The sequence below is a fragment of the Trachurus trachurus genome, assembly GCF_905171665.1.
Source record: "Trachurus trachurus genome assembly, chromosome: 8".
Lineage (NCBI taxonomy): Eukaryota > Metazoa > Chordata > Actinopteri > Carangiformes > Carangidae > Trachurus > Trachurus trachurus.
Genome location: NC_139905.1, coordinates 25343840 through 25368803, shown reverse-complemented (window position 1 = coordinate 25368803; position 24964 = coordinate 25343840). Strand labels below are relative to the sequence as shown.

At 40.9% G+C, this 24964-nt stretch overlaps 1 protein-coding gene across 1 annotated transcript in view; it reads right to left on the bottom strand.

The window, feature by feature from the left end:
• Window positions 1-24964, bottom strand: part of usp43b (ubiquitin specific peptidase 43b) — a 75585-nt gene that overhangs the window by 21145 nt on the left and 29476 nt on the right. The window contains exons 3-8 of the mRNA XM_083976413.1: window positions 24520-24623; window positions 18246-18338; window positions 12749-12884; window positions 11853-11997; window positions 5028-5190; window positions 2121-2232 (exon numbers count right to left, since the gene is read on the bottom strand). Of these exons, the coding sequence (XP_083832539.1) occupies window positions 2121-2232; window positions 5028-5190; window positions 11853-11997; window positions 12749-12884; window positions 18246-18338; window positions 24520-24623 (753 nt within the window). The remainder of the gene's footprint in view (window positions 1-2120; window positions 2233-5027; window positions 5191-11852; window positions 11998-12748; window positions 12885-18245; window positions 18339-24519; window positions 24624-24964) is intronic.

The following is a 24964-nucleotide window of genomic DNA, read 5'->3' as shown; positions in this document are numbered from 1 at the left end:
ACAGTCGTCACACCATTACTGGCAAAGCAAACAAGCCCACTGTGCTTCTTTTTTATCCCTGTGTAGACAACTGACAACAACTTAGCTGCTGACTCATTTAGTCTCGTTAGCGCACACTGTCCTACTGCCTGTCACAGCAACACATGTGCTTTGGGAGGGTAAAGTCTGGCTGCTAATTCAAGGTGTATTTATACATGAGATGGAACGGTCCAACACATGATGGGAGACCAGTTTTTGTGAGTTTCTGAAGTGGTCAAATTGAAACTCTACAGTACCTTGCAAAATAATAGATCAATATTTTGTAACACATGCTATTTTGCTAACAGAAGGGTGAATGAAAACATTTAGGCTACACACCACTCTCATGTCTGTATGGTAGATATGAAACTACAACCAGCAGACTATTAGTGAAGGTAACAACATCTCCATACCAACAGTTATAAACTGGCTGGAAGCAGTTTCTACTGGTTTACTGAGGACTAATATTTGGGCAGAGGGAGACTAGGTGTTTACAGTCAGTGTAAAGCTAAGCTAACAGTCCACAAACTGTAGCTTGTGAGAACACTATTAATCTTCTCATCTAACTCTGCAGCAAAGCAGGCACTATTACCTGTTACCACCTTTAAGACTGTACCAAACAGCAAAGTTAGCATCTTTGCAAACTTTGGAGCTTTAGTCTGGGTTTCAATTGCAAAGTAAAACCTTGCATTAGCATAACCCAAATATCTAATTTCCTTCTTCATTCATAACATTGTTGATCTGGTTCAGCCTTTTCACACCTTTGTACACATCACTGCAAGTAATTTTAGAGTCATGATTATTAGGAATAAAATGGGTAGCCCCCATTCCCTGCAGTGTTCATTTGCATTCAATAAATTACACGTCTTTGCGTTCAGATAAACACAATCAAGTATTATTTTTGCTGTAACCTTTTTAAACATTCCAGCTGCATTAACTGTTGTTTTATCTGGCTTCCTAAAGAGTTGTAATGTTTTATAATGTTAGTTCTGGGTTTTCATTGCATATGAGGCCTTATGTTTAGTGTCTAATGTTAGTCAGTTACGTGAATAGTTTTTCATCCTTCATCATTTTAGGTTTCAATTAGCTTCCCACCCTGTCTACACTTAAGAACTGAGAAAACCCAGTATTCACTCTTAACACTGGCACTAATGAAGGCAGAGGAGGACTACTGCAAACAGAGAGGGAGCAGCAACAGTAAATGTGATGGCCAATAACACTTAATAACACTTTTGTGCTGGGGGGCGAGTAGACAAAGTAATGGTCCCAGGAATAATATGACCAGGCTACAGAGCCACTGCAGTGGGTTTAATCAGAACACTGCAAATGGAAAAACTGTTTCCACAATCTCTTCACAACTAATCCACAAAACAGTGAACAAATGGCCTGTATGGGCCATATGTCCTCCACTGTTACTGTCCCTGTCAGACACAATAAGCTGTCCCAAACCAGTTTACCTGACTCTGGCGTGGTGCCCCAGTGGGTGCAGTGAGAGGCATTTCCTCTTTGCCTCCAGCTGGCGCTTGGGGCTGTTGCACCTGTACCACACAGTGTCTTTGTGTGGGCATGCTTTGCTCTGTCCCAAGCCAATAAACATGTCTTAGAGCAGGTGCACCAGCCGGCGTGGCAGGAGGGAACCATGTCCCCTCTCAGCCTCCAGCTGGTGCTCAAAACTCACCCGCCCACACTACACAGCTATTGAATATGAGTTTTACAAGCAATTTCTTTTGACTGGCTGCACACCATTTTATTGTAACTTTAATCCAGGTTTTTCTGGTTGTGGTGACAGGGAATAAAAAATAAGTAAATAAAAACAACTGTACTCTAGCTGATGTTGTCGTGCAATGGTCGGCACCCCATTGCTTTAATTAGCTGAGTAGGATGAGTTGTCTCATATTAACTTTTGTCCTTGAACTGGATGTAGACAGATCATTGACACTTGGCAGGCTTAGAGGACATGGGCTCCAGTATTTGCTGGAATCCATGTGCGATTTACAGAGTCTCTACTACCTCCTGATGCACAGACATCAGACACAAAAACCCCATAATTTCCTTAAATAAAACTATAATTGATCACATTCCTATAATTATCAAACAACTACCTGTGCCTGAGCTCCATTGATCATCAGGTAATAAAGTTTGCTGAGGATGCTCTGCTGCAGCTGGTCCCAGGAAATACACCGGTCTTCCCTCATCAGAAATGGAGGTCCAAACCTTAAACAGGGACAGATGGAGGAAATTGGAGTTACAGGTCAAAACATCTTACAGCACTTTTTTTTTTTTTACTGAAGCACTCTACATATCTCCTTGTCCTTTCCATTGTAATGTTAATAATTATTTATTAACACAATTAGAATTGGGGCAGAATTCTCATTACAGCTTTCTGTGGAAGGAGAGAGTGAGATAATAAGGAGTGAAAATAGGTGATGAGGACAGGGACAACCGTCATTTCACATGATAGATCACATAACACATTCAATATAATATACATTTAATTGAGGGCAGCCCTCCATTGTATGCTTAGGATTTATTACTGAGAGACCAAATTAGCATGCATGTGCTGGAGAGACAGATGAACACAGGCACATGTACAGTGACAGGGTATTATAAAACTGGAGATGAAATGGTAAGAACTTAAGGAAAATGTATGGAAAATAAGCTCTTGAACAAGCTCTGTCTATTATAATTTGTGCTTTTTCAGATTTCTGCTGACAATAAAAAGGGTAACAGTAAAAACTAAACAGATCCTCTGTTGCAAAATGTTCTAATTAGACAATAAGCAGATACCATGGAGACCCTCTAAACAAATTAGGTTGGATTACTGTTCAGGATGGTAACCATTAACATTCTGTGGCTGGGTGCTACAACATGGGAAAACAAAACATACTCCGCAAAATTGAAGGGAAAACGACTTAAATTTACAATTAATCTGAGGTGAAATGGCTATGGAGCGAGAGACAAATCGTTTCCATTCTTTTGCTCTAGGTTAATTGGCTTGGTCTAAATTCAGAGTCCTCTCTTTATCTTGTTGCTGACTTCATAAAAAGAGTTTTACTCAAACAACCAAAAAAAGAAACACAGAATGCAATGAAAACATTTACAAGTCTGACATCTTGCTATTTTGTTTGCCAAGAGAGAGATTTTTTCAAATTCACCAGTGCACTTCTGTGTTCACCATAATCTTTTTTTTTTATTTTTTTTTTTACCTATCCTCACAGACATGATAAACAAAATGTTGTTTGTTGACACTCCAGAGAAGTAATAAAAAAAGTACATGTACACAACTTTCCCATCTGCTGGTATCCATCAGTTTCACAGTTTAAATGACCCAACAACACCGAGAGGTTTCACACTGTGCTGATTTTCAGAAATGTACCTGTGATGCTATTCTACAGAGAACCAGAGCGAGAAACAAGTATGTGACTCCAATGTCATTTTCTTGGCAAAGACAAGTCCTCCAGCTGTCATCTGATGAGACTGAGATAGGTTGGTGGTTTGATCAATGACGGGGAGGCGTTTGAAGGAGAAACTGAGACGCCGAGCCCCATGGATGGGATTGGACTTTCTCACAGCTGTGTTGGCGAGCTCACCTATATTGATCTCTCTGGACTCTGTCAGGGAGACGGGTGTGTCTAATGGATCTTTATATCGTGCCAGATGTCAGATTCCTCAGTCGTTTGATATGAAACTCATCTCACAGTGAGATGTGAGTCCTCTCTCCAACAGGGAGCTAAAATGACCTTGATGTGCTCCACCAGAGCAAGGCTAGACAGAAAACATGTGGACTGCAATACTGTAAGTAGAATTCACATTTGATTAAAGGCTAATGGCAGTGAAATCAATGAAAACCTTGACAATCATGGAAGAAACGCTCACAACTGATGATAATGGTGTGAAATACTGTATAGGCTACACTAAAAAACTCAGTGTGTCTGCAGTTCCACACAGATGTGAACAAAAGCAGGCCTCACATTTCTAGCTGACAGCTGTGGATTAGGTGAGCTGAAGCTTGTATTAGTTCATGTTGACAGTTTTTTAAAAGTCTTTGAAGACTGTTTTGTATTTCGCCTGGCTACGTTATCTTTTGGGCACAATGGAGTCAAAGATGAATTGAAGATTTAGACTAGATACAGCTTACATCTTCATTTGTCACTCGTGTCAAAAAAAACTATTTGCAAGTTTTTTTGTCCACTGAATGTGGATTCTTGCCAAAGATCTTCAGCCATCGTTGCAAGCATAATAACAACACATCCTCTGAGCAGTGCTGCGTCTATAGGACAGACTGAAGGCTACAGTGAGTCGCTATTGGAAAGTGACAAAAAGGGCTGGAGCTGTCTTGTGAGCATAATAAGTATAAGAAAAAACATGATTAAAAGAAGAGTGAACATGGTGCTGGCTTTTTTTAAGGTCTATTTTGGGGCAGTTGGGAGAGACAGAAAATGGGGAGGCAGAGAGAGGGGGAATGACATGCAGCAAAGGGCCACCCAGTGTGGGATTCAAACCGGGGCCAGCTGCAGAAAGGACTTTTAGCCTCTGCACATGGGGTGCCTGATCCACCCACTGAGCTAAACAGGGATAGTTCAACATTTTGGCAAATTGGCCCATTGCCATTATCCCTATAGTCTTAGCAGTAGGTTCGTTACCTTTAATCGTCGGTGCAAGCTGTTTTGGAACGGCGGAGCAGAGCCATGAGCTGCTCAGAGCTACGCTACGGAGGCTAATGGGATTTCTTGGTTTCTCTTATCAAACTCATCAAATACACAATCCAACAACTTCAAAGCGCTCTGGTGGACAAGTTGTGACCAGCACATTCACCACGCTATGAGATAATAACAGAACGTTACAAGACAAAGTTGTTTTAGAGGCAAATGCAGAGACTGCTTGTCGAAAAACCGCCCCCGACGGGAACGCACATCAGCTGTTTTGCATGAATTTACTTTGAAGACAACTCCGAGGACCTACCCAGATTTTTATATTTGGGTTTCACTAAGTCATTTAGTGTTATTTACCTAACAGCCTGTTGGCCTCCTCCTGCAGCGTTGCACACCAACAGCAGAATCTTGACTGGGATGCCCTGGTTAAGGAACTCTGACGACAACGTCCCAGATGAAGGCAACCTCTGACCCTCAGGACCAGTGGAGTACGGGGACGATGGCAGGCTGTGATGGTACCCTGGAAGGAGAGGCAGAAGACAAGAGAAAGTCAGAGGGGGCTGAGACCAAATGAAATGAAAGACAAAGGATGAGGAGTCAAAGGAACAAGGAGATACCATTTTTTTTTCCTGTAGGTAAGATCGCAGCATTGGGCTGATGAAAATTTCACTTTTTAGGCTAGATTACAGCATGACATTCCTCATTTTCTCCTTCAAAAGGAAAGATGATCTGATTTCAAGAACAGAAAATGCGATCATTAAACTTAACACCTCTAACAAGGAGAGAGGAGGAGAATTGAGATATATAAAGTGGCGAGACAGCAGCTTTCTATTTGGGGAACAGTGATTCAGAGGGGAGAACAGATGGACCAATGGCTGCCTGCACTCTCAGCAGGAGGTATTATCTGATGCAGCTTCTGCTCCACATCCTGTCCTGGTGGGGTGCCAAGCATCTCTCCTCTCCTCTCCCATTCTTCTCGCGTCTCTCCAACAGTGAGGACTGTGACTGACTTGAGTGCGAAAAGGCGAGATTATAAGATTCTAGTGTGTCGTGACGTCAGCAGTGATGCGTTCTTGTCGCACAGCTGACAACCGCTGGGCTTAGCACACGGTCGGCATCTCAGGAGTTCATGGTGATAAATCACATGGCAAATTAGATCCTCAAACACAGTGGAGAAGGTATTGATTGTCACGGTGGCTGTGCCGTCTCCAAACTTTTCATTAAACACTGTTGTTTACGCCCGACACATGATTCATCACTGACATAGCAAATGCCACAGCTGAGCATCGTGTTGCTAGGATCCTTACAAAGCAGCTAGGCTGCCGTTAGCACATCCCCCCTCTTACAGAAATAATCGGGGTGTGAGGTCATAAAGCTTTACCATGAATGAGGGAAAAGACCTATTTAAAACTAATCAAAGTCTACATATACGCCACCAGAACTTTAACATTAAACCTCTGATTGCAGTGTCTTGACCCTGAGAATGAGATGATAAGTATGCACAGCTTTTCATTTATTAATGTTGTGTTAATCAAGCAAGTGATAAGACTTGCTTAAATCGTTTGCTTTAATTTACATGAGAAGCGACCTCTGACAGTGGTGGCAATGATTAATGGGGGAAAATCTCCTTTGAAATGCTCAGTGAAACATGTTCATGAAATAGCAGTAAAATGCAGAGGTCACCTCCTGGCCTGTCCCACTAAGATTTACACTGGGATGCTGGGCTGGAGAGCCACCGCTCATCGCCCATTAAATCAAAGTTTTTGTATGAGTAGCTGTCATAAAATGCACTGTTGCTAGATATTTTTTCCAAAGCTCTTGTCACTGATCACATTTTTTAGAAACTTTTTTACAAGATGAATAACAGTGGATGTACTGTATGAGGTGTGTATGTGTGCTTGTGTTAGAGAGGACCTACTATGGCCATTTTCAGTCGTCATCATTTTATTCTTGTGCCATCTAAAATAAATCTACATGCTTCGATGTGACCTTATTTTTCTTCTTTGGCACACCTATTGTTATTAAAGCTGACCAATCAGAGCCAAGTGTCAACAACAACTAGCATGGAAACTATATGTTCCATTGATGTGTTGCTGTAAAGTTTAAACAAAGAGAGAGATGCTGGTATCAAGTCACTGGACGCTCTACAAAGTCTCTGCATGACATTATATTTATTATCTGGAATAATTGTCTGAAAAGATTTAGATTTTTATTTGTGAACCTGATGAACTGTAAGTGAAAATACGTTTTTTTAAATTATAGGTTCTTCAAGGAATATAAATCCTGCTGGTTAATGATGCTGCTAAATCTGAATTAATTTTACTTTAGTGCACCTACTGATAAAAGAATTGAGCTGTTAAATTGTGGATAATTGATGTGGTAACTAATGAGGTACAGCATGTCAGCACTGACAAACTTTTAGCATTTATATTTCTGCTACACTGCTTCTGACTAATGTGGTCAGGTTTATGTGGATAAACATTGCAGATTCACAATAATAACACAGATTTGCAGGCTGTAGCTATTATTATTGTGAGCCCCCTTCTGGCTACATTAAGTGTGAAGTAGCACTGGTTGTGAGATAAAGCATCGAACTGTGCATGGTTTCTAAAGCAGTCCTGGCTCACACTTGTTTTGAAGAGTGGGAAAAATTTGAAAGATTTCTCCACAAAATTGAAACAAAACTAAAGAAAACTCTTCATCATTTATGTATGTGTTTTGCCTTGTGTGGGGGTGTGCTAAGCAGGGAGTGCCCATCCTGCAGGTGGGCAGCACCAAGGGAGGTACAGACGTCAATATTAAGGTCTGTACTCCCACTGAGGGTACATATAAAGGAGGAAGTTGGGTTTTGCCCTGACAGAGTTCCTCTCTTTGGTGTAAACTTTGAGTCATGTGACTATCGATCAAAAAGCTACGTAAGAAATGGAAAACTCAGAAAAGCCTAATGGGTCTTCTTAAACCCTGTGGAATAATTCCCATCACTATACTGAACAAGTCACTTACTGTGCGACCATTTGAAAACATTTACCTACAGACACTTGCACACACCACACCACACCACACCAAGAGTAAAGTTTGTTTTGCCTAGATACTCGTTGATCATAATCTCTTATTACCAAAAAGCCTCCAACTAATTCTAAGGAACCGCAGGAAGCCTGTGAAGTCATCATTCCTCTGCACTCTCAGGCTTCTTTCATTGTCAAACACACACACACAAGATGAGCCAGACTAAACATAGCCAGACTATGTGAAAGCCCATAATTAAACACCTCTGCTTCTAAAGGGATCTACTCTACCCACAGCAACAGTACACCCTCCAATCCCATTAGCCGACTGCTCAGTCATAGTCAAGGTCTCAATACATGTTTTCTGACTTAAGCTCATTTTCATTTAACTAATGCATATTTACTTTTAAATATTACATAACAAATAATATGGCACATGATGTCAAAGTTTGGCATGTGCTAGTTCTCATGTGTGACTTGATAAACTTATCTCTTTCATGTTTAATCTTCTCTCCCAAATTGTACAGAACAACACAGCCCTTTGGGTTGGCTGCATTTATGTTAGTGAAGTTTCATTCAAACTGAAACTGGCAGCATAGGATAGGCAGATGAAGATACATAAATACTCATAAACTTATAATAAAACCAAATATTTGATTTGATTGAAATACAGTCTGGACTGGAGCCATGCTCTGTTGGGTGAGCTAACTGCTAATGTTGGCGTTCCTCATAGTAGCGATGCTAACATGCCGATACCGTCACATTGGGTAGGTTTGCCATCTTAGTTTTGCAAACATCTGCTAATTAGCACTAAACACAAAGTACAGCTGAGGCTGACGAGAATGTCATGAATTTTGCAGGTGTTCGGTCATAAAAGTATTCGACAAACTGAAATTACAACCTGATGGTAGCGCCACATCTGAAGTTAAAGGGGGTCATTTGAAGGTTTTGTCTGATGCTGAACGTGGAGCAGGTTGTAGCGATTGTGACTTGACAAATTGCTTCAGCAACTGTCATGGCTGACAAGACAAGAAGTTAAGATACACCGCCTGAACGGCACAACGTCTTGAAGGTACCAGTATTTGAAGGTTGCAGTGAGTCACTATCGCAAAGTGACGATGGGACGGGCTACTGCTACCTGATTAGAGTCTTGACTACTTCAATAGAAGCAGAGAAGCTGGAGACAGCTCCTGGTGAGTTAAAGAATGAAGTTTAATACTAAACTTACATAATTTCACCTAGACTGGTGGGTAAACAGCTGTTGGTGGTTACGTAGCAACAGCAAAACATATAAATAGCTGTTTTAAGGGATAAACAAGGTTTATACATTTCTTACTGAAGGTATAAATATAAATTTCATGGCAGTCTATAAACAATTGTTGTCAGCTTTGTACAATTTAGAGAAACACCGCAACATGAATGTATTTAGAGAATTTCATTGCAAGCCACAAATTATTTAGAGATGGCGTATACTGCATCAGCAATGGATAAAAACCTCCTCACGGGAGGAATCTGCAAAGCGAGGGTAAAGCTCACATCACTTTATGACAATCTCTGCTGTTTATGAAATTTAAACAATAAACGCTCCATAAGATTATAAACAAATCTCAAACAGAGATGATCTCATTTTACTGAAAACTGGGTGATAAATGAACAGGGGGAATAAACTATTCTCCATTTGTAACAGAGATAAAAGATGAGAAATGGATCTTTAGCTATGAAAGCCAATTATCTGTTTCCAAATATTATTTGGCAGGTGATTCCATATTCCCCAAATCTCATCATTGGCACGGACACGCCATACGCTGATATAATGCTTATTAATTTCTGTCACTGCGCCATCAAATCCTAAGCAAAGATCGCTCAGATGACTCTGAGATTTTATACACTATTAATTATTAATTATCAAACATCAATTACTTGACTGTCTGATGGTAAGCTCATGAAAACGCTTCAATCCAAACACTGACAGAGGCACTTAATCATGTTGCACCGTCCTCAACTCACTGGCTGTTACTTTATATTTACTGTACATGCATGAAAGTACAAAGGTCAAAGGTCAGAGCAATACTGGCTAGCCAATATTTCTGTGATCAAATATGATCTTAATAGACAGAAGTGCCATGAAGAGAATGATATGACTTCTAAGTATAGGGGAGGGGCAAAGTATGTGGAGCCAACGTGGTGATGTAAGAGATTAATTTTAAGACTAGAGCGAGGAGGTTTGAAGGTCACATTAGCATCAGTTTGTTTTTGGCATAATCCAACAGTACGTAACTTTTTCATTCATGGCAGACAATGAACAACACCTCAGGCTGTGTGTAACAGCCTTTCACATCAGGAGGCTTTAAATCAGAGTTAGGACTGTGGGTAACTATTACCTTGAAATTCACTGAATGGATGCCAGTGAAATTTAATCTTTGAAATGTGGTACAACTAACAAGGAGAGAAATGCGCATAGTGAAACATAATAAAACAGAGTTACCTTCAGATTTCGCTACAAATTTTTGAGCCTAAATTACCCACAAGATGTCTTGGCTGCTCTCACAGAGACTCATGTGGCTCAATTCAATGCCAAGGACATAATCCACACTGATAACTTACTACACATAAAAAGTTTAGATTGTTATTTTTTCTCAGCTTTGTGAGAGCACTGGTTAGAGTTTGCTGTTTTAGCTCATAATCTGATCCCCGAGACTTTCTGTCTAAATGTACAATATAGAGGATAGGATTCCCTCAGTGTCAGTCATCGTGCTTAACAAACGCACCCCATCATCATCATTGGTAAAAACACTGAATGAAGCAGGTTCACATTAAAAAATCAGTGTTTTCTGAGTTGAGTAATGATGCTACTAATAAAAAAGGATTGTTACCTTGATTAATACCTTATTACATTGATTAAAATCACGGATCATGGAAACATTACGTGCTATACCTTAAAGCATTTACAGATAACTGGTTTGGGACAGGCCTAGAGGAGGCACAAAGATCATTAGATTTTAAGGTGCCAAACAGTAAATAAGTTTGATAAAAGGTTTATACATACATCAATACAGGAGTGTAATGGTGCTCCTTTATAGCTTTCATTAATCACAAACAGAGGCAGAAAATATTTATGTGTGGCAGTTGCACTTGCCTTTCATAGAGTGAGATGAAAAATAAATGATTTGTCATTTATCCATTCAAGTAATTTAAGAGAAGCCTTTGGTTATGTATCAGTTTGCTCAGTAAAAGATTATTTCACATTAAGAGAAAGCACAAAAAACTAAAGCTCACCTTCAGGCTTACTCAGTTCTTTTTCCTCAAAAAGTCACACGAGGTACAAAGAAAAGCGGAGGTTGGAGGAGAGGTATTAAATCTTTAAGTGACTATGTTTGACAGCTAACAAGCACGTTTCCTAAAGATGTTAATGTTCCTCTTAGGATGATAACATCTGTATTCTCGCAGGGTAAACATATCAGAGTGAATGACAGCACAATCTGCTGTGGACAAAAAAGTGTAGAGTGGTGATGTCGACTCTATATCAACCCCACAAGTCAGAGCCAGTGAGAACACAGGGGGATTTAGTCTGAGCCAGCACACAGAACAGCCAGACTGCTCACAGGGGTGGGGGGTGGGAGAGGGGGCAGTGCTTTGTGCGGTCATTGAGCAACATAAATTAAAGCACTAAAAGTCACATTTTTCAGACAGAAAGGCAGTGTTAACACAATGCTGGGGCTCACAGCCCTGTGAGACAGGACAACAGAGCAGAACCTATTTGCTGACAGCACAGAGCGAGAAACAAGGGGATACTATGCACTGAAGTACTTCAGAGCTCACATTTTACATGCCGAGCTGAGAAACAGATGAAATGACAAGAAAGACATGAGACATAAATCTGAGCGCCGGAGAAATCTGCGCAGGGAGTCTGTAATTCACAGAGCACTGTGTGAAGATATATACTTTTAATTTGCTCCCCAGGGGCCCCTGCGGTGAGGTGTGTTCCCCTAGGTTTTCATTAAGCAAAGTAAGTTAATAAAATTGGTTTGTTTGCGCACAGATCTGCTTGTACACGCACATTAAAGCGGGGAAAATACTAATTTGGTATCACAAATTAGTATTAGTCAAAGACATGGTGTTGTGTGACTAAAAATAGTGCCTGTTGTACTTGAGCTCACATCTTCATTCATTCAGCTACCTGAGATCCGTGCCGAGCCTCCTCTGATGTAGAGGGGCGGAGCCTGGAAGGCGTAGATGACATCATTCTCAGCCACGCTGGTTAGATCGTCCTCATCAAAGAAGGAGCGCTGGAAGCCTGTGGAGTAAACCTCTGTCAGGATCACCTGGTGACCGAGACACACACACACACACACACACACACACACACACACACACACACACACACACACACACACACACACACACACACACACACACACACACACACACACACACACACAGGGAGCAACACAGGGGTGCATAAAGGGACGCACACAGGGACGCACAGACACACACACACGCACACACACACACACAGGTTAGTTTTCTAATTACACTGCCATTATAAATCTCATAATACTGTGAGAATGGACTTTGAATGCCCTATTATTCCCTCTAATCTCAAATCCATAACAACATAGTTTAGTTACGAAGACTAAATTCCAGCCAATGGCATTAAAGGTCAGAATGACACACGCTGCACTATAATCACACTCTCTTTTAATGAATGTTCTCATATTTTACTAATCTAACTGGTTTCTGATTTTATTTTCATTTCCATATTTTATCATCGACTATCTTTCTATTGTCTCATTTCATCAGATCAGAATAGAAGAGGAGCAATGAAACACTGTGGCTTCCAGCAAGGGTGGCAGCTGTTATTTAATTGTACCACTTGATTTTTTAGTGCCAAACCTCATTGAGCGACATCTCTTGATTGAAAAGAGCTCTTTGTATGAAGGTCGTTGTTTCCATTATTATCAGTATCAGTATTATTATTATGTGAGCTGTGTTGCTCTATTACAGTAGAATAGGATTTCACATAAAATACAAACTTTACGAGCAATATGGGTAATTTTTTCTACTTTCTATTACCTGGTCTGGAGAAATTTTCCCCTCGTCGGCCACCATCCTCCTCAGGCAGGCCACAGAGCCAAACAGAGGCACAGCCAGCCCCGTCCGCAGGTACCTCTGTCCTTTGGTGCTGAACACCAGAGTCACACACAGCAGCCTGCCATAAAACACACAGTCAGCGACGGTGGGAAATAGAACGGCCCCTATTTTGATTTCTGTGCCATTTTATACTGCAGCCTCCTCTATGGCCAGAAAGGGACAAAAGAAGACTTTCATGAATAAATCAATACATTTTAACATTAATAATAGATCATTAGGAGTTTTATGTGTGCGAAATAATGGAATCTCTATTGCATTTTTAAAAACAGAGAGCGCTTGGCTCTGACCTCTCCAGAGTCAGCGCTGACATGAGCAGGGTGCTGGGACATAATGGCCTCTCTGAAGAACAGTAAACTGACGAGACATGGAGGACTTCTATCAGGAACCTGTGGGACTGTGTATCTGTACGTACCTATGGGCTGACGAGTGTGGATAAACTGTCACACTCAATTTTATCTTGGGGAGAATAAAACTTAAATATTTGAACCGAGAAGAAAGATGGAGAGCTAAAACAAAAACACAAGGAAGCAGAGTCTGAATGTTTCTTCTGAGAGGTAAAAATAAAATCAAAAACAAAACTACAACTAAAACAGGAACCTGTCTCCCAGTCTGCACAAACTGAAAATAACTGGCAGCCTGGGAGGTTCAGTACAATGCATCCTTAGGCTGTACCTCAAAGCTGCTATGTGTCTGTTTATCTCACTAAGTGTTTGTGTTCAGACTCGTATTTATATCATTTCACCTGCTCACTAAAAAACATTTAGAATATTTTTCACCTTTACCTTAAACAGTCCAATAAAAGATTGTCTGTGAATCTTGCCAAACAAAACTCTTCTCATTATAATGTTCACTCTCCACCTACAGTACATCACACAAAATACTAATGAGGATTCTTTATTTGGATCCTGTCAAACAAATATTCTCTCTTCAAGTCAGAATATAGCTGCACAAAAACACATGTATGACCCTTTCATACCTATTCCTCAAGACTAAATTCAGATGAGCAATGGAAATCACTGTGCAAATGATCCCAGATAAACATCTCTGTGGTCAGTCTTTCCTCTGATGACTCCAGAGTCTTTTGAGGCTTTAGTAAAAAGACTGTCAATCAGCATTAATCACTATAATGTAATAAACATTCTGGCTCCAATAACAAATGTATGCGATCTTAACTTCATTTATTCTAAAATGAAATAATTTTCCAAATATAAAAATGTGTAACTCTCAAAGTATAGACAATAATAATTTCAGCAGTATCACATTGGATATAACTCAACATTTTACAGCAACTGCTCATAAAACCCTCAGTTGGTTCTGTGGGGGCGAGGGAGCCACATTTTTGAGACACTGTGGTGGAGTAAAGTTTGTTGGCCCTTAGGGGCCACTAACAGCCTGGAGCCAAAACCATTAGCCCAACTTGACTGTTCAAAAACTGAGTCTCTGCTTTCTGGTCACTGAACAAGATGATGCCACAATTACACCAGTTCACCTCTTTACTTTACGAGACATGGCTCCCATATCACATCACCTTCAATAGCTCACACTCCAAGTTTAGTGAGTTGGTTTAATTAAAAGCTGACTAACTATTAATGAGCTGTGACTTGAGAGCTTTAATAGTAGGAATTCACAGGTGGGAGTATACCTCATCTGTGATGGGCAGATGGATGAATGTAAAAGCTGCTCTGAGTGTTTGTTTAGTTAATGAGAGAAGATATAAATAAAAACAGACACCTGCTGTATGGCTCATCTGGCCACATTGATTCTGTGTACATGGACATTTGTACATGTTTCCCAAAAGCACACTATACAATGATGCAGACTTGCTGACTACAAGAAGATGAGCCCCTTTGGTTATTGCATTTGACTGAACTCAAAACTGGCCCAAGAATAGAACATGAACAGTAAAGACAACCGAGAGTCCAGCGTACATGTCTGCAATATACATCAGAAAGACCCACGTGAACACAGAAACCATGAATTAACCTTGAGGCCTACCTGTCTATAAAAACTGAGAAAGCTGTCAACATACAATTTAAAATATATCTGGACATGTTCTCAGCTGGCTCACCTGGAGTGTGTATCACATAGGCTTAGTCCTTATCACAGCAGCCCAGGTTCAAATCTGACCTTTGCTGCATGTCAACCCTCTCTCTTTCTCCCTGACTTTCATGTCTCCCCCTCACTGCAACTATCAGAATAAAGGCAAAGTAATGTATTCATATTTATGAACAGCTCTGGTACATCCACAATGTGTGTATCACACAGTGTAGGTCTGCGGGGGATCAGTTACATGACAGCGATTCAACACCAGAACTGCTTTTGTGTTTCCACACACTACATTTATGTTGTGGTTTGGTTCAGGCACCACTGGCTCTATGTTTCTGAAAGATCTGAGGGACTCTCTGGGTTTATGTTCCTCAAGCATATCAGGAATGTATTTTAGCCCCAAGCAATTATGTGATCCATAAACTAACAGCAGCACTTTGAAGTTGGTTCTATAACTAACTGCGAGCCAGATTTCTGCATAACAGGACATATCTGCATAATTTTTTTTACCAGTCCTTGTTAAGCTAAAGTAGTATTGTTGTAGCTGCATACAAATTATCGAACCAACGTGTTTATTCCTGCTGGGTGGGAAATAGGAGACTTCAAATGAGCACAGCAGAGAGAGTACTGTAAATTGGCAACACTTATCAAGCTGCTGCTCAAGGAGGTCTACTGAATTTATGTTAATGACATTTTTAGTCACTGCTGTAGAGGGATTATACAGGATTGGTCAACAAAGCTTCACTCCAGTATTCATTTGAAACAATTTCAACTATTTTCACAATTTTATTAAAAAAAAAACAATATTTAGTTTAAATGATTTCTAAAAATGAAAAGCCTTCAGACATCTACAGCCTTGATATGTTGCTCAGTTAATGAATCTGATTAATGGCTGCAGTTAAATGCAAAAGCTCTGTACTACATTCAGCTGAAGAAGCAATATAGTGTAAAAAAACAAACAAACAAAAACAAATACATCCAACATGCAAAGTGTTTGGACTGCCAAGAGACACAAGCCCAGTGTTTGGAAAGCCAGGCGCAGCAAATGTTGGTTTGGTAACAAACACTATGTGTTTGTGGCTTACAGACATGATCTGGCTGAGAGCGAGCTGATCTCTTCACACAGAGAAATCTAAAAAAAATAATAAGACAATCCATCTGTTTATCCCCTCAGAAGTGTTTTCCCTCACCCTATCTGGAAAAAAGGATGGTAACTAAATACTCTTGGACTTGGATCCCTGTCAGAATGAAGCTCTTAAAAGCTATTTCCCAAATTAGAAGGAACGTTGGCTGAACTTGCATGAACTATTTCAAAGACAAAAACTTAAAGGAAGTAAATAACTAGCAAGAAGAAGAAAAAACCCTGGCAAACCTTAAAAGAGCACCACACACCTCTCAGTGTCAATCACATTAAAGAGTTTAGCTTTACATTCAGAGGCTGTGCTGTGGAAAGGTACATTTCAACATAAATAAGTCTGCCACTCAAATGTCTATGTTTATGTAGTTTGTAATTTTTTTTAAAGATTTTTTTTTTTGCTTTCTTGCCCTGAGTGAGATGAAAAGATCAGAACACAACTCAAAAAATATACAATACATGCAGGTCTTTATGGACTAATTCTCTGTGAAGAGGAGAAATGACCAGATAGACACTAGTACTACACAGAAAGAAACTCAAGGACCCTGAAGAGCCTGAGCACAGATGGAAATCTCATTCACCCTCATCATCCACCTCCATGGCACAGGACAAGAGAGGAGGTGAGATGTGGGAAATAAAATATCTGCTAAAGTTTACAAAACACAGGAAAGACCCAACAACCAGCACTGTAAACATGTTGTGTGTACTCGAGTGAAAATCAGTGTTTGGATGTGAGAAGGTTTGTGTACGTGTTTGAGAGAGAGACTGTGACATAACTGAAGTGAGAGAATCTCTGGCTTTAGACCAGAGACGTGAATGGGGTCTCCCTCCTTGAAAATGTCAGGATTTCCTGAACAGGCTGACCCGCGTCGACCTGACCTGGAAGCTGAGTGGGTGTTACGACGTGAAGTTGAATAACACATTGTTTCCCTAATGCTGCGAGGGTTTTCCACCAGCTTTTCCTTTTTGATAACAGTGGTTCAGCTCCACAATGACTCGTGTAGCTACTGCAGGTGGTGCCTGAACAAAGCTGGGTGTTGTCCGGCCTGTTTTCTTGTCGTAACTAATGTTTTTGCAGAGTCACATAACTTATATGATGCCTTCACTCTCTATTTGGTAAATCTGAATCCAGGGCCAGCATATGGTTAGTTTAGCTAAGCATATAGACTGTTAACAGCTAGCCTAGCTCTGTATAAGCATCAAGATATACCATCACCTTCCAGCACCTCTAAAGCTCACTCATTAACACATTTTATTCTGTTTCTTCAGGAGCCACAAGCTGAGTGGTCACCTCAGAGCCAGGGTACCCGTTTCCAGTCTAGTCCAGCTAAGCTAACCATCTGCTGGCTGGAGCTTTATATGTACAGATATGAGCGATCTTATGATACTACAGTACACGTAGGTCCTGAATAAAAAGTGGCTTCCTCAAACTAACTTTTACTGTCTTACTCCTGGTGCAGGTATTCTTTAGGGGCAGCTCCGGAGGGATCACATGAACAACAATGTGCATTGTGTGTCCACAGACCCCTCTATGTCCTCCCTGATTAGTCTTATCTTATGTTTTTATACCCAGCTTATTTCATTTTAACTGTACATGTTTGTGCTCTTTGAGGAAACTGGAGCACAAAGAGAAAATCCAGATAGACAATGCAAACTCAGTGGAACTCTGTGCTGTGTCCAGGTCTCATAACTCAAGTGACGGAGTCAGTTCATCAAATGGAAGTAAAATTAAACTTCTGGCCCGTATACTTGCTCATCTCAGGTCACTTTTTTATTCTTCAGTTAGCTTTTTATCTTTATAAGATTTCTTATATCCACTCTCATATCTCATATGGGAATGGCATCCATCTTTGCTCATCAAGCTCTCAAAAAAAGATTTAATGAAAATTAAGTTTTGTTTCATTTCCAAATGTAATAGTCAGGCATCATATACAGTAAAGTGCTGATGTTACATGTCAATACCGAGGCTAGGGGGTCGTCCACTAACCAGAAGATTGGTGGTTTGGTTCCCATCTTTTCTAGTCTGCATTTCATAGAGTCCTTGGACAGGATACTGAACATGAAACTGCCCCTGATATAACATTGTTGTGGTAGAAAAGCACTATTTGTGAAGGGAAAAAGTGCTGTATGAATGAATGTGTGTGTGAATGGGTTGTTGTACGGGGCTTTGAGTGGTTGATGATAAGACTCGTAGAGTGCTGTATAAGTGCAGTCCATTTAGCAAACAGCTGTGCTCACCTGGTCTGGCGGAGAGGAATGGGGAGTGAGATGCAGAGGAAAGGGTCGAAGGTGTTGCTCTGTTTCAGACAATGGGGACACGTCAGTGAAGATCTGAGGAAAACAAAACACACAGTCACAGTCTAGAAGTAAAAACAGCTGTGGTGAGTTGACACACACTTCCAGATTAAGTAATTAATTAATTAAAGTCGTCCTGATTAAGTCGGGCAGGAAAGGAGATGGCTTAATCTCGTTACACAAGTGAACAACACGGGGAAAATGAACATGCTGTTCCATTCACAACGCCTTGATCTGATGGTGAGAAAGGAAAAAATGAGTGATGTAACTAGTGAGAATGAAAGAGACAAAGGGTGGAGCGTCGGAAAGTAGTAAAGGAAGCCCCCTGGGTGGATTGGTGCAGTATAGGGGAACCTGCAAGGAGCGGTTTCCATCTTGTTGCATCACTCTCACCAGCGATGCTAATGCTCATTTGATGCCATTACGGGATGCCGCTCAGTGAGAAGTAGGCAGTTTCCCTAAGTGAGGGTCTTTCTTCCTCTGCATCTGAATGCGCACGACACAGATCACTGAGAAAGGAAATCAGAGAACGCACACAGCTCTGATTTTCCGTTCCAACAGTTTTCCATTCACTCGCTTTTGTTCGTGATTACACTTCTTTCAATTAATCCCTCTTCATTTTAACAGGAGGAAATCATTTATTCCAGTGAGCTAATTGTCTGAGCAGTGAGTCACAGGGCCCACTGAAGTTAATGGCCTGATGGCTGGAAATGATTCGGTAAACTGTCCTGCAACTAAATTAAATCTTTTGTCCAATATTCCTAGTTAATCAGGTCAGGATTTCCATGATAATACTTTATGTCAAATCATAATGAATGAATTTTATTTTTAACATGTCTAAATGTCTAAATGAAAGAAAGAAAGAAAGAAAGAAAGAAAGAAAGAAAGAAAGAAAGAAAGAAAGAAAGAAAGAAAGAAAGAAAAAAATATACATACATATATAAAACAAAAAAACAAAAAATAATACAAGCATCATCAAATCATAATAATATACACAAGTTCGGAAGCAATAACAGTTGAGTGAATGTTGAAATGGTCGATATATTAGTTGCTTTCTATTCAGCTCATTCATCACATGGATCAGGAACACCAGTGGGTGGAAAACTTCAACTGAAAGTACAGATCAAAATGATTTATCATCATCATTATTACACGAGTGGTACGTGGAAAGATTGTAGACAGCTCAACAAAATGTTAAAAAAAAAAGTTTAAATTATGATCCAATTCATTTTTCTGTCTGTAACACATGATTGAGAGTGCATGAAAACGAGTTCAAGTCAAAGTAGCTAACCAACAGTAGTGGATAAATGGTTCATGTCAGCTAGAATTAATGAGTTAAAAATAGTTAACCAAAGTAATGAGCTGCAGCGGAAAAGGAAAGTCCCTAACTGAGTACAGTGATCTGAAAGTATGATGAGAGAAAGTCCAATTCTCTAAATGAAGAAATGAGCTTCAGTCTTATTTCCTTCAGCGTATCTGTTCTATGAAAGGAAAGGAGATGATGCCATCCCACAATTCCTTGCAACTTTCAGAGCAAAGCACCACTGTGTGTCACCCCAGCAGACCCAGCATGCATGTAGAAACAACAGGGCATCTGTTTTATACTTGTGACACGATCCACAATTTATGGAAATCATTGTGTGATTGGCCAGGAAACTTTATACTAATGAATATGACTCAGTCTGAAGCTTCCTTTGTTCTGTCTCTTTATTTGATTATTATTATTATTTCAGTGGATCACCTTCCTCCTGTATGTTCCCTTCATGTTTTCTTATTTCAACAGTTCAATCCACTTTTGTGACATTGTCATTAAGAAAAGAATATTTATCATCCATGTATTATAAATGAGGTTTGAAAATAGTTTAAGTGCAGTCGGATTGTCTCTCTCAGTGGTTGTTTTTTCCTGAGTGTGTATGAATTCTCCCTCACATCTCTCCAAACTACTTTCACATCGACCTTGATGGAAAACGTCAGGAGGTCAAGGAAATTAGATTATTTTGACTTTTAGATGGCAGCCCTGGATAAAAAACTAGTACCCACTGACACTGACGACTGTGACATACACAAACTTGGCCAAACAAGGCAAAAATAATAACAGTTTAACTGAATTAAATGATACTATTACATATATTAATCAGCCATGTTAACAAACAACTGCTCTGAGCTCAGTTACCAGTGGGTGTTTTTGCAGACTTATATCTAAAAGGTGACAACCCATTTCATCTGGTCTCAGGAGGCCATACTGGGAGAAAAACATTTAGAGTAAAAGGGGAACAAGTAAACAAAAAGATTGTGTAGGGAATAAAAAAAGATGCTCTTGAGAAAGACACCCTTGTTTGTGAGAGTGCCACTTCTCAGTGAGAACATTAAAAGACTGCAGTTGTACTTTGCAGGTCCTTGATATGACTCTGTGTAAGTGTGCAGGTGCTGTTGAAAAGAAGCATGCCTGCTCAGGTATAAACATAACACTGGCTGTGTCTAATAAAAGCAGGAAGAAAACAGCACTAGTTGTTGCTCTCAATGCAACACAGTTAATGAGATGATGACTGAAGACTAGAGTAGAGATCAATGGATTAACAGGGGCACCATTTTATTTTAATGCAGTGCTGTTATTATTCGGATTTAGTGTTCAAATATATAGTATTTTAAAATATGTGAGTTGAAATAACTTCATCAATGACAGCCCTAATGTAGCAATATGGAGAGCATCATGCGGCACATACACAGACCACCGTCTTGCACCAAGTGTGTTAGGGTTGACGACCTTCACACGGCGTCCTTCAACTGGAAATGAAGTCAAAGATGAACTGTTGAAATGTGTTTTCCTTATATGAAGGCACCTGACAGACCCTGAGAAGAGGGAGGACGGGGGAGGAGAGTGGGGAAGGGGTGGGGGGGACTGAATAAAGCTCTATTCAAGCAGGCCCAGCTGACACTGGCTCTTAGGGGATCTCTCCCACTTGGCAGAGTAGAATGGCTGCCCTACGGATGTCTTATTCTCGCCAGGAAACAGTGAGGCTAGCTGCACTCCATGCATACAAATCACACTCAGGCGCCACTAAAACATAGATGTGCCCCGCGCTGCTCGAAAACACTTAAAAAAGAGAAAAGGAGCAAAGGAAGAGGTGATATTCTGGTGATGCTCTAATGGAGGAAGCGTGCAGAGGTTGAGAGGTATGTTAACTCCCTCCTCCCTCGTCTGGGATGCATCCACGCTGAAGAGGCTCTGCTCTTGATGCTTTACACTATAACACACTGCTGAGGGCTTTGAATTTCCCAGAGAGACACATCGCCTCGGTATCTTTATCTAATTGATTCTCTTTCCTACAGAGGCAATTAAAAACAAAAAAAAAGTCTCAGGTTAAAATTAAACAGATTGGCAGCTATCTTCTCCCCCCAGCCTGGCTGCTATCATCGACTGGAGGATGAAAGGTAGTTTATTCACCATGCTAATGCTCTGAAATCGAAAAAGGCATAAAGCTTAATGCGTGCCTCATAATTCACTAATTGAAATGGCAATATACACACAATAAAACGGATCCATTACTGGGCCTGTAAACTCCAAAGTACCAGTAACTCGATCCTACCGCGTGAATCATAACACATCAGGAGATACGATCAAAACAAAGGTCACGTGCTGAGAAATGAGGGCGTCTCGGAGAGAGGGTTGCGTCACAGTGAGGCGAGCCGCGCTCCCGCTGAAACCGCACCACTGTTGTAATTTGAGACGCTCGGCTGCCCGTCACCGGCCTTCACTGTAATGAACAAAGCTTGACAGACAGACATTTTCATCGCAGTGTCCGCTGACCGCAGCCCATGCCTCACCCGCGTATCACAGACTTTGATCTGATTTATGATTTACTTATTTAATCAGAGGGAGGGGAGGGGGGGGGGACAGATTTGTAAATCATCTCAGAATTGATTTATATCTTGTGAAACAGAGGTAAGAGCTGTGTTGTGTTTTGTTTTGTTAGTTTATCACATCTTTTTGATCAGCTCCAGCGCATGATGGCAGACAACATAAGCTGTGCTGGAGTAACTCGCCGCTCGTGTTGCCCGGACGCCGATTTCACTTGTCTGAACGTGTATAATGGCCGTGCTGATTGCACAGTGACAAACCAGGCTATTACAAGGATAATTCTCCGCTCTGTCAACTCTGGATGCTGGATCACATCGGACATTGCATTGTGAAGTGTTGCACAGGCAGTGAGAGGCCTCGGGACTGAGAGGAAAGGGGGGAGATATTTGCTCAAAGACCAATTCCAGCCGTGACAACGGAGCATTTATCTTCATTTAAAACCTCACGCCCTGGTGATGCATGTGGTCTGTGGTTTTATCACTGTTAAAATAGACTCAGACTGTCAACTTACTGTATGGTGGAGTTCCTTTGTACGGTTTGCACGTAGCCAACCAGCTCATACTGTATATATCCCCTCGGTACCATCTCATACAGTGTCTCTTCTTGGTAGCACGATATTGAGTGGGAGAGGGGAACAAATTTTGCCTGCCAGGCTGTTAAGACTGCAGCTTCCTGTCTAGACACACCCAAGGTCTCACAGCTGAAACATTTGACAGCGAGGGTAGCAATTAAGAGATGCGCTCTGACAGATGTATTACTGGCAGTCACACGGAGCTGACAATTTTCAGAGGAATTGGCAGATGGAAGAAGGTACAGACAAACAAGATGTTGTAGTTTAGTCTGGAGGGACAAACAGTATTTTAAAATACGTTTATTAATTAAACATCGATCAGATTTTGGTGATGGATATAAGAGGGTCAGTTGGGTCAAAGTTTTATCGATGGAGTACCGAGGATTTGCAGCAGAAGCTACAGCTAATTGGGAGAAGTGAAGAAATCAGAGACTGGAACCTGAGACTGATGATAGTGTAAATTGCAACGTATAGCTGATGGTACGATCCAACCCAAGAGGGACTGGACACAGAATTCTAAACCCACTGGATAAGAGCAAAGCAAGATACATAACTAGAATAACCTGGCTGTTGTATGCTTCAGCCAACCAGCTGCTTTGCAGAAAACTTTGACTTGTGGCTATAAAATGTGATCACCTCATTCTTATTATTCCTATGGATATTTGAGTTAAAGGTAGGGTTGGAGATCCTGTTCTGGACCATTGATTACAAAATTGTTTCAAATCCTCTTCACACTCCGATTGCAATGCTTTTTCACAAAAATGGAAAAAAGTCAATCCTGTAAAAACTGTGTCCAATTGTTATTATATTATTATTGCCACAAAAATGTTTTATGAGGTCACAGTGTATCAGAGGTAATTGGTTGGTTGGTGCTTCTCAAAGTGCGGTCTGAGGAGCTTCAGGCTTCCTTTAGCAGCATCCTGTGTTCCAACAAAAAGGGAAAACAATTCGTTTTTGCTACAATTTTACCTACAGATACATGTCTGTGATAAAATATGTAAAAGCAAAAGTCTTGAGATTTCAGAACCACTGTCCAAATGAAATACCACACAGACGAGTTTGGAAAATTGTCTCAACCTCTGAATGATGCTCCTCTCCCTGCAGACCAATTAACTGCCTCTTTATGTGAGATTGAATGACTGATGGGAGTCATCAGGACGTCCAGCTGCATGAGAAATGTTAATAATTCAGTGAGGTGAAAAGCAGTTTTTTGTATATCCCCACAAAGTCCCGGCAGTGACCACTTCAGTGTGGGAAAAAAAAGGGTAAATTCACAAGGTATTACAACAGTGGAGATACTTCAGCGTTGGCACAGCTAACAACTTCAATTATTTCACCCAGCACAAAAGGTAAGCACTCCAAATAAGTACTTATGCGGAAGGGATTTCTATTTCCCTATGAGGCACAGAGGTTAGGTCACCTCGGTGGATTTTTCTCAGACCTTTTCAGTATTACTGCTTTTGTCGGCTTGGTAATTACCGACCGGCAAAGATTTACTGTTCCTCTAACCTGGCACCTGTGTCTCTGAGGACCTCGGTTTAAAAGAAACAATGACATGCCCATTACATCTGCTGTATATAGCAATTACACTCTGATCTTAACAATGAAGCCTAAATACCACAGGAGCGTGGGCGGACAGTCTGATGTGGACCTATCTCTGTGAATCTGCTGCCGACAGCGTCTTCGTGTGTGGCGCCACTTAGAGCCTCACCGCTATAAGTTGTTGCTAATTGTGACACTTTATTCATGGCAGGTGAGAGTGTGGTGTATTAAGGATGGAGACTCACTTGTACTGGGCCTGGAAGTGTTCCTGGACAAAGCTGTGCTGGACTCGGGGCTGCTGGGACTGGGACGGGTCTGGAGACAACGCCTCTTCAGCTCCGGCGGGGCCCTGCAGCACAGAGAGGGCCACCCATTAACACAGAGCTGTCACATTGTCACAGTCTTCAGAGATCCACCATCCATCACTCGGCTCGTCCACAGACACCACACTGAACTTAAAACTGTAGCAGTGCAACAATATGTTTGCATAACAGAGTCTCTCATGGAAAGCAGCTTCAGCACATTTTTGCTTTCCTTTGGTAATAAAGCGATATTGTAATAATGCGCTGGAAAGCACTGACCTAAACATAACCCCATGGGAAACCTCTGTCTTTATTCTTTCATCTACTCACCTACAGCAGAGAGGAAGCTGGCCTTGGATGAGGATAAAAGGAGAGGAAGGGAAAAGAT